This window comes from Fopius arisanus, unplaced genomic scaffold (genome assembly GCF_000806365.1).
Source record: "Fopius arisanus strain USDA-PBARC FA_bdor unplaced genomic scaffold, ASM80636v1 scaffold00084, whole genome shotgun sequence".
NCBI classification, from domain to species: Eukaryota; Metazoa; Arthropoda; class Insecta; order Hymenoptera; family Braconidae; genus Fopius; species Fopius arisanus.
In genome coordinates, this window is record NW_011887823.1 from 135,259 (window position 1) to 145,609 (window position 10,351).

The window sequence follows — 10,351 nt, forward strand, 5'->3', positions numbered from 1 at the left end:
CCACTTAAGGCCCGGATGGAAGGAATTTTTTAACGAGTGGCGATTTTATGCTCTCTCACTTTGCGGTCAAAGCAAGAAGCTTGATCTCAAGCTCGAGGCTTTCGGTAATGGCGAAAATGGCTAGAAACCAGAGCGACACAGTGGGGCTTGAGAGGGCCCCCAAAAAATTTTTCATCTGTTTTTTATGTTTAAATGGAAAATTTATGGGGTAATTCCGTTGTGACTGGGGCTGAGAGAGTTTTATCTCTACGGGACAAAACAAAATCGTCTGCAAATTTATGTTTGAATGGCAGAAAATTGTCTGAAACATCCAAAGTGAGCGTTCCGTGGGAAAGATTGATTTCCAACTGTAGTTGGGATGCTGCATTGTTATTAACAAATATATAAGTTGTTGAAAAAAAGGGGGAAAAATTGTTTTGTAAACTTAGACTCAATCGACCGAGAATAATGTAAAATGCCAAAATTTATTAGTCCATCCGAAACTTTTTTTGGAACGGCTTCATCTTTCTTAACAAATTCGAAATTTGTTCAACAAATTGTAAAAACTTTATTGTCTAAATAAATACTCAAACGGTGGACAATTGCCTGAAACAACCAAATTTATTGTACCCTCAGAAACTTCTACGTAACGGTTCTCTTTTTGTTGACAAATTGAAATATTTATCAACAAATGGGAGAAAAATTGTTGTGCAAATGATGGCTAAACCGACGTAGGATAGTGTACAACGTTGAGATTGATTGGTATCTCAAAAGATTTTTTATTCATCGTCTTCATTTTTGTGAAGAAATGCGAAAGGATTGAGATTTGCCTGAAACGTCCAGATTTGTTGATTCCTTATGGAACCTTTTTTTTTTAAACGGCATCATCTTAACAAATTAAAAAATCGGTAAGCAATTAGGGGAAAAATTGTGTCACATTAAATTTCAATTTAAATTAGGCCCAACTGACTGAGAGCAGTGTCGAAAATCGCGATTTGTGGGTCCGGTGGAGCTATAAAATTCAACCGTATTATTCCAACGCCAATATCCGATTTCCAAGAGGTTCGGCAGGGGCAAAAGAAAAGCCTCTACACGTATAATCATGTAATTATGCAGAATTTTATAGGTGCAGATCGACTCATAATCACGCCTGAAAAATGGGGTTGAATTTGATGGCTAGAGCTCAATTCAGAATCACCCCTGAGTCGATATGTACCTGTCAAATTCAACGCCATTTTTCGAACCATCACTATCTCATCCCCAAGCTGGTCGCAGGGTGGTAAAAACAATGTCTCTATAGATGTTAATCGATTTAAGCGATGATTAGACGGAGTGGCGAGGTCAAATGAGTACAGCAGAAGAAAATAAGGATAGGAGGTTTAACTGACTGCAGTGGAAGAAAATAAGGATAGGAGGTTTATCTGACTGCAGTAGAAAAAAATTAGGAATCGCAGGTATAATGAACGTGGCAGGTTGAAATGGGGGTTCTCGGCTGGCTGAGTGTGTTAGGATGAAATGGGGGTGATGGTGGAATGAATGCATGGAAGAAAGTGAGTGGTTGAGGGTGGACTGAGTGTGTAAATGCAAAATGGGGGTTGATGATTGTCTCACTGCACGGGGGAAATTGAGAGGTTGAGGGTGAAATGAATGCATTGGGAAAAATGGGATTTTGATAGTAGGATGAGCAGAGTGAAGTGTCAGGGTGAAGTTGTGGTTGATGAATGAATGAGTGCATGGAGAAAATGATCGGTGAGGGTCGGGTGAGTGACTCAGGGTAAATGGTAGTTGGAGGAGGGTTGAGTACTTGGGAAAAATTGAGGAGTTCAAGGTGGAATAGGCATTGATGATGGGATGAGTTACGTGGAAAAATGCGGGTTGATGTTGAGATGCATGCCTGGAAAAAAATGAAGGCATGAGGGTCGCGTGAGTGTGTCAGGCAGAAATTGATCGTGGAATGAGTAGATGGGAGAAATGCAGGAGTTGAGGATGGCATAAATTCATTGAGAAAAAGTGGGATTTTGAGAGTGGGACGAACGAAGTGAAGTGTCAGGCTGAGTTCGTTTTTTTTAATTTTTTTTTAATTTTTTTTTTAAGAGGTTTAAGGGAATCTTACATAGGTTCTGGCCAAGGTTTTTCAAGGCCAGATCTGTTTTTCTCTCGTCACATGGTCCCGTGGACCCCTCGAGGAACCGCCGGCAGGCATTACCTTGCGGAGGGGAACATCAGCGGACAAGCCCGCTCTTCCTGCACTTGTGGGCAATTATGGCATTAGTTCACCTACCTGCCCTACCTTCCTTCCTCCTGCAACACTCCTCTGCCCGCAGCACCTTCATGACCGTCGCGGCGAAGTCGCTGGTGGCCACCCATGCTGCTCCGGCGGCGAGCATGGCGTTCACCAGCCCCTCGGGCGCAGTTGGCGCACCTGTCGCTTCTTCCCACCGGTCACGTTGTTGCGAGAACCGTGGGCAGGTGAAGAAAATGTGTTCTGCATCCTCGAGCGCCCCCGGGCAGATCGGACAATTCGGGGAATCGTCATGCCCGAATCTGTGGAGGTACGCTCTGAAGCAGCCATGTCCCGATAGTAGCTGGATAAGGTAGAAATTTACTTCACCGTGCCACCTGCTGACCTAAGTGGCCACCTCCGGGATCAGATGGTGAGTCCATCTTCTCTTTGGTGAGGACCGCCACCTCGCCTGCCGTATGTACGGTCCTGAGGTGATCTCGAAGTCGCCGACTCTCAGCTTGTTCGTCTCCAAGGTCCTCCGGTCCGTAATGAGCACTGCCTCGGTCTTCTGTTCCGCCAAGCGCAACCCAACCGTATACGGATCTCGTCGATGTGCTTGCCGACTATCTCCAATGCCACGTCATGCGCGAATGCCACCAGCCTAACATTCTGTGGGAGACTCAATCTCAGCAGGCCATCGTACATTGCGTTCTACAGGAGCGGTCCCACCATTGAGCCCTGCGGTACACCGCCAGTCACTCTGTGTTCCTTGGGGCCCTCCTGCCTGTCGTACAGCAAAACTCTGTCTGAGAAGTACTCCTCTACTATCCTGCGTAGGTAATCAGGGACGCCGAATCCCTCAAGTGCTGCCATGATGCAGTCCTATCTTGCGGAATTGAACGCGTTTCAGATGTCCAGCGTAGCAATTAGGCAGTACTTCTTGGCTCCTCCACTCCATGTGGCTCCTGCGATGGCATCCCTCGCCACTGACACCACCAGGTCAATTGCACCGAGTGTTGATCTCCGTCGTCTAAATCCGTGCTGATTGTCGGTTAGCAAGGGGTCGACGACACCCTCAATCCTCTGGTGGATAATCCGTTCCAGGATCTTCCCTGTTGTGTCTAACATGTAGAGGGGACGATAGGATGTCGGGTCGTCCGGTGGCTTTTTTCCCTTGGGGAGTAACACCAACCTCTGCTTCTTCTACGCTCTGGGGAACGTGCCCTCCATGAGACAGCGGTTGCAGACATCTAGGAAGAGGTCCGGTAAGGTCTTAATGGTTGCTTTGATGGCCGCATTTGGAAAACCGTCCAGGTCGACGGCTTTGGAGCAACCGACTCGGGTTTCCGCTTCCAATAGCTCCTCCATTGTGATGCACGGAATGGTGTGCTGCTCGTTCTGTCCGTCGATTCGCCGAAAGTCGGGTTGGCTGGGGAAAAGTTCACGAACAATCTTGTTAAGCAGGATCGAGCACGTAGGCGGTGGCAAAGTTTGATATTTGAGTCGCGCAATGACCACCGTGTATGGCCTTCCCCAACGGTCATCCTCGACTTGAGCCGTGAGCTCTTTCCACGCGCTGGCTTTACCCCGCGTAATCGCCTTGGCGAACTTGCGACGAATCTCCCTGTACTTGCCATCCAGGGTGGTCCAGTTTTGCGTCTTTCGAGTGCGTTGCGCTCGCCTTCTGGCCGCATTGCACTCCTTCCGTAATGCCGCGATTTCTTCAGACCACCAGTATACCGGTGGCCTTCGGCGATTCGGGCCTTTTCTGAGCATGGTGGCGTCACAGGCTCGCCGTATCCTCTCCATGATGTCCACGGCCTTCTCAGTCGCGTCGCTGCCATTGAGTGGCCCTCCATCCAGTGCCACTGCAAAGGTGCTGTGGTCGAAGGCGCTTGCCTTCCAGCCAATGGTGTTTGCCTTCGCCAGCATCAGACTTCAACTCCGGTCGCACCTCACCTCCCAAAGTATTGCACGGTGGTCACTGGCGGTGTAGATGTTGCTCACCTCCCATGAGTGGTTTTCTCTTGCGAGGCGGCGACTCACGAAGGTGAGATCCACAATGGATCTGGCGCTTCCCCTCATATACGTGGGCTCCTCCCCACTGTTTAGCAGCACAAGATCTATGTGTACCATGGCTTCCAGTAGCGCTTGTCGTCTAGTGTTCGTCACCCTACTTCCCCAATCGACCGTCCAGGCGTTGAAGTTACCCGCAATGGCTACGGGGGAGTGCTGCCTCGCGTCATTGGTCAGTCGATCGAGGAAGACCGTCAACTCCTCAGCAGTGCGCCTCGGCGGGGCATAGCAGCTGTAGACGTGGATCCCAGCTACCATGGCCCGGACGAAACCCCACTCCATGTCCTTGTTAGAGGTCTCGATAGGTCTACCTCCACAGTTCCAGAAAGCCGCTCTCTGACAGGAGTCGGTAGCCCAGCAGTCAGAATCCAACTGGTGGTAGGGCTCCAATATGCACACCAAGTCAACTCTCAAGTCCCGCACCGTTTGCCGCAATAGGCCGTGTGCGGCTTCGCAGTGATTGAGATTGATCTGAAGCACTCTCATTTCACTTCGCTCTGGTACCCTTCGGGAGCGCTGCTCTCAACGCCGGGCATTTGTTGCTGCTTGCGGTATGGTCGGCATTCGCCTTCCCTCCTGCTTCAGCGCATATCGCACACTTCGGCGCCTTGGTGCATTCTGCCGCCTTATGCCCAGGCTCAGCGCATTTGACCCAGAGTCCGGACCTGTCGATCACTCCTGCAGTGCAGGGCGAGATGGCCATAGTGCCAGCACCTGAAGCAATTCAGCGGTCTGTCCACCCTCACCATTCTGCAGTTGGTCCAGTACCTTCTTGAGTGTCCGGCTTACCAAGGTCACTACCGCTGGCTGTGTGTCTCTAAAAGCCTTCCGGATGGTTTTGATGGCTCCGAGCTCAATCGGTAGTTCCTCACCAGCTGCTGCACGCAGGGCTGCCAAGACATATTCTTTGGTAGTGACCTCGTCCAAGTCTCTAATCTCAATGTCTTCGTATCACTTCGGATTTTCGCGAAACCCCGAATCGATAAGTAGTTTTCAGGTCGGTTCCCTAAATTCTTTCCCCTTTACCCATTAACTGCTCCCCCCTTACTCATTACTGATAAATTCTTGCGCGTCGCCGCAAGCTGGCTGGCCTTCCCCCCTTCCCTACTTTTTTTTTGATAAAAGGCCTATTTCTTTTTTTTTTGTGTGAATTTTATAATTCAACCAAACTTCGAAATACACAGAACTTCGTGAGAATTTCCCCCTGTGAATAATTTATTCAGCCCGGCCTCCTTCTTTCTCATATTTCAGGCCCTTCTATAGATTAATTAATAATCGAACTTTTCCCCAGTCTTCGCTTTCCGGATTTATCGTGCCCGGGCCAGGAACTATCTTATATTAATTCACTGGCCAAGGTCACAGGTGGTAAGTCATGGGAAAAATAAGGGTTGCAGGAGGAATGCGTACACGGCAAAAATGGGGGGTTGACGGTGGAATGAGTGTGTCCGGGTGAAATGGAAGTTGTTGATGAGACAAGTGGGTCAGGGTGAACTGTGTGATGATCGGCTCACTTCGCGGGAGAAATTTCAACCCCGTTATCACACCCTCACTACTCGATTTGTAAGATGGCGACGCGGTCAATGACAACTTTCTCTACAAGTGTATGTAGATCGACCCAGGGGGTGATTCTAAGTTGATCTGTACCTGTAAATTTTTTTTTGAACAGCAATTTTACGCTTCTCAATCTTGCGAGCAGAGCAAACCGCTGTATTCCGGCGATAACACTTACAGTAATTATGGAAATAGCAGCAAACCAGAGCGATATATCAAAGAGGGATTGCGAACAGCCTCATTTTTTTGCCTTTCATTTTGTGCTGATATTTTCGAGTCATTTCCCCAAATAACTCTGTATGTAAATGGGGATGGTGTCAAGGAGGATGTATGCAGATGTGGATCATATCTGTATGTTCAAAATTGAAAAAAGAAGAGCTTTTGTACCGGAGGATTTTCCTGTATAGGGAGACTGCGTTTTCCATCATATTTGCACGGGAAGTTAGATTGTTCCTTTCAAATCAGCCTCGATCCGTTATATATTCCCATGCACTCCTCCGATTATCAACGCTTATTTGACCCTGACACACTCATGGTGACCTCAACTCGTTATTTTCCCCATAAACTCTTCACACCATCAACCGCTAGTTCACTCTGATACACTCATCCTACCATTAACCCACATTACATCCTGATATACTCAGCCCACCCTCAAACTCTCATTTTTCTCCAATGCATTCACTCCACCCTCAACTACCTCAACCTGACAGACTCATCCCAGCCTCAGCTCAACATTTCCTATGCACCCATCCCAACATCAATCATTATTTTTTCCAATCATTATTTTTCCCAGTGTCAATACTTCATTTTTGACGTGCACTTATTTCACAAAAGGGAGGGAGGTTACCAAATGTTTACTAGTGATCCAGTAGATATATTAATAGTGATAATGATAGAGTCTCCAATATAGTGTCTTCATTAACATTTGTTTAACCAAAGGGAAATCTCAAAGATTTGTAAAAAGATAAATGGGTGGTGCCAGGTGGTATGACCCTCGTGGGTCTTTTACCACCCATTTCCCAGTACCTACGCCGTACCCCAACCTAATTCCCTACCCGCACTTTTCATCTAGCTACCTTATAACTAACTTCCACAGGCCTCGGGTTCGTTTTCCGACGATGAAAAATTTTTCACCATCGGGACTCGAACCTGCGCTACCGGGACGCTTTGGTCATAGAGCCAGCACGCTGACAACTAGTCCAAAGACGTCCCTCTCAAAGATTCGTATTTTCACTGCAAATCATTATTATAATTTATTTTTGATCGTGTCAGGGTAACATGTGAACTGCTAGATGGTTGCTGGCTTAGGGAAAGAGGCGATCTTTTCAACTCGTTTTGGCGGAAGTGTGATTGCGTGCATGTTTACAGGTGACCACGGAGACCACTTCTGACTCTCCCACGACTAATTCAGCCACCAGCAGACGGAACTCCCAGAGTCTCAGAAAGATTACGTGGAGTTATTCGCAATGCTGCTCCTCATTCTCCATTGCGATGAAGATGTCATCGATGTAAACGAAGGCGACCGAGAGGTCCCGTATTACTTCCTCGACTAGCCGCTCCAACGTTTGTCCAGCGTGACGGAGGCCCAAAGTCATAAACGGGAATTCGAACAAACCGAATTGAATGATGATACAGATTTACTGGATATCGTTTGGTGCGACAGGTAATTGGCTAAATACCTTTACAAGATCGATTGTCGGGAAAACTGCCTTGTCATAAAGATTTCTTGTGAAAGTCTTCAGGTAGCGCAGTTGGCATTTGTCCTGGACGGTTCTTGCGTTTTGAGAACGGTAATCCTCACGTGATCACCATTCGCCGTTTTACTTGGTTGCGAGTTGAAGAAGTGAGGCTCACGAACTGCTCGAACGTCGCGCAACGCCAAGTCTGACCATTTCAGAGCATTCAGCTTGTTCGATGGCGAACTTCTCCGTGGCCAAACATCGTGCGCGGTGCAAAACAGATGGTCCAGCCATGATTTGGATGTGGTGCTGCGTAATGTGCCCAACATACATTCGACTTGCCATCTGTTTTCCTGATATGCAGAAGTTCGTTTAACAGGAAGTCTCATTGAGAATTCGAGAGCACATCACACTAGGTGGCGATAACTTGATAAGCTCATCCTTCAATGAATGCTCACCAGTACCATTAGTCAATCATTTCGCTAGTCCGTTAATAGGTGAAAATGGGACAGAAGGTCGGCCCCGATGTTTGGGTGAGAGACATCTGTCAAGTCGAACTGCCAGGTTTGTTGTGGCATAATCTCAAATTCCGATTGATAAGAACATGGCCGTATGTCTTGATGGTCGTACCGTTGGCTGCACAAAGCTGATAGCCAGTGGACTTTGCTTAAGCGCGTGAAAGGAACAGTGATAAATCGTATTCTCCATCCATCAGATACAGTTCTTGCGTACTTTTGTTCTTGCCGAACAGACTGCAAGAAGGCAGGAGAGAGTCCGTTGACGCTATTAATGACCCTCGCTGGCCTTTCCCAAAACCACGCATCCTGGGTGACAGTTTCGGATGTCCTTCCCATACCTGGCGTGGTACGAACAAAAACCTTGGGATCTTTCCTGAGCGAACCAGAAAGAGGGCTTATCCGTGCAAAATGGAGAGGCCTGGATAATAATTGAAGAAACCGAAGCGTCTGTCACGATCCCCCTATCTTCGGAATTATCTATACCAAAGAGAACAAGCGCGGGGAAAGTGTTATGCGGTGAAATACTTAAAGAATCAGGCCATTGTAGTGACCAAGCTAGTTCACATCAACCCGTACAGCTAACCAACAATTATGTCTCAAAGATACACTGCTTAGATCGACGCTCTCAGCGCAGGGAGAAAGTCATATGCAAGAATTTCTCTATCCTATAAAGGGGAGAAGCAACTAGAGCCCAGGGGAGAAGTATAGTTCTCGAGCAACCTTGTTGTCTCCTCAAATTCCGAGGAGACGGAGCAACGATGAGAGCTGTCTAAGTACTCGACGATGAGAGCTGTTTGTGTTCAGCTGTTAATCCCAAGAGGCAAGAGAGCGTCCTAGTCAGCGAGAAGGCTGAAAGAGGTTAAGCGGTGCCCTTAGAGAACCAGTCAGGGAGTTCAACGCCCACAGCGAGCGGAGCAAGAGAGCGCGTGTCTGTGGTGCGGTCCCTTATATAGCCTAAAGTGAAATAGTGGAGGAATACACCGTGCGGCGTAGTTTCTGGCACTCGCCACTAAGATATCGAAGCGTTGACGTACGGAAGATACGTACGGGGCGTGTAGATGATCCCGTGACGGCTACACCTTTTTTTTCAAATTTTAAACAAATTATCGATGGGATGGATGTGAAAGAAAGTTACGTTTTTACGTTTTTTCATTATTTACGGGCTCACGAAATTTTATGGTGATGCGATAATTTTCAAACTTTTTCTGTACAGTTTTGTAATCTTTTTTAAAAGTTAAGAAAAAACGCGCAACAATATTCGTATCACTTTGAAACTTCGTGATTCATTACATAATGACAACACCCAGAAACTTTACATTTTTTCTCATCGATCCCATTGTAAGTTGGTCAGAAAAATGGAAACACGGTAGATGTTAAGCAAGCAGACCTCACTCCCAATTTTTTCTTTTCATTCTTTGGCGTGTGTTTCTCAGGGGGTCTCTATACGGCCCTCGAAATTTCAGTTGTCGGAAACGCGTAGGAAGGAAGATATCGCCGCCTAAATTCACCGCCCTCAGCGTTGCCCTGGGCCAACCATGTGGAGGTTGGCGGTGTTTGTGGCCGCAACACATCACATTTTAAGATATATTAGACAACATCGAGATGATTTTTGATGTATTCTAGACATCGATGCGTGTGGAACTCTTCGACGCTTCCTCCGCTATCCTTCTGAAGCAATGTATTAAATTATCATTTGACTTAAATATAATAAGGTCAAAGGGCTGTCCACCTGCATCGACACCCGGGATTGGTTGGTAAATTTACTATACAGGCGTGTAGTGCCCAGCTATAATCTTAACAAACGTGTAATACCTGTCAGAAATCTGAACTCCGGAACTTCTGGCAATTCACTTCACTGAAAATCCGTCTTCTCTTAGTACCCGAAGCAAGTTACTCTTATCGCAGCACACCAAATTTATGTCGTGTAAATTCATCTTTATCTTGCCGCAGCGAATACCTGATTGAAGATAACCAGATATTCCGTCCCCCCCCCCCCCCCCCCCCCCCCCCCCCCCGGCGCTAATCCGACAATTACAACTCCATTACAATTATTCTGCATTAATGGCAACAGAGCCGAAATGCTGAAATTCGATTTATTGAGGTTAGGTGTGCTTTTTAACATGCACGGAAAAAAACTTAATTTTGGCTTCATATGCGTGTAGAACAGCCGTAAATCGGTTCTTTAAAATTTTGAGGGTTCTCTAAAAAGTAATGTCTTTTCCGAATTCTTCAGGCGAATTCGAATAACCGATTCCAAGAATTGATTTAGTTTTATTTATAAGGAAAACTAAAAAAGTACCCATTCTCCTTACGTGATCGGTGCC

General features: G+C 46.9%; 1 protein-coding gene across 1 annotated transcript; it reads right to left on the reverse strand.

Moving 5' to 3' along the window:
- Window positions 1-3,406: 3,406 nt before the first annotated feature.
- Window positions 3,407-4,765, reverse strand: LOC105270320 (uncharacterized). The gene is made up of 2 exons (XM_011311173.1): window positions 4,250-4,765; window positions 3,407-4,123 (listed from the first exon to the last, which is right to left on the reverse strand). Exons 1-2 carry the CDS (start codon window positions 4,763-4,765, stop codon window positions 3,407-3,409), a joined length of 1,233 nt encoding a protein of 410 aa, XP_011309475.1.
- Window positions 4,766-10,351: the final 5,586 nt, after the last annotated feature.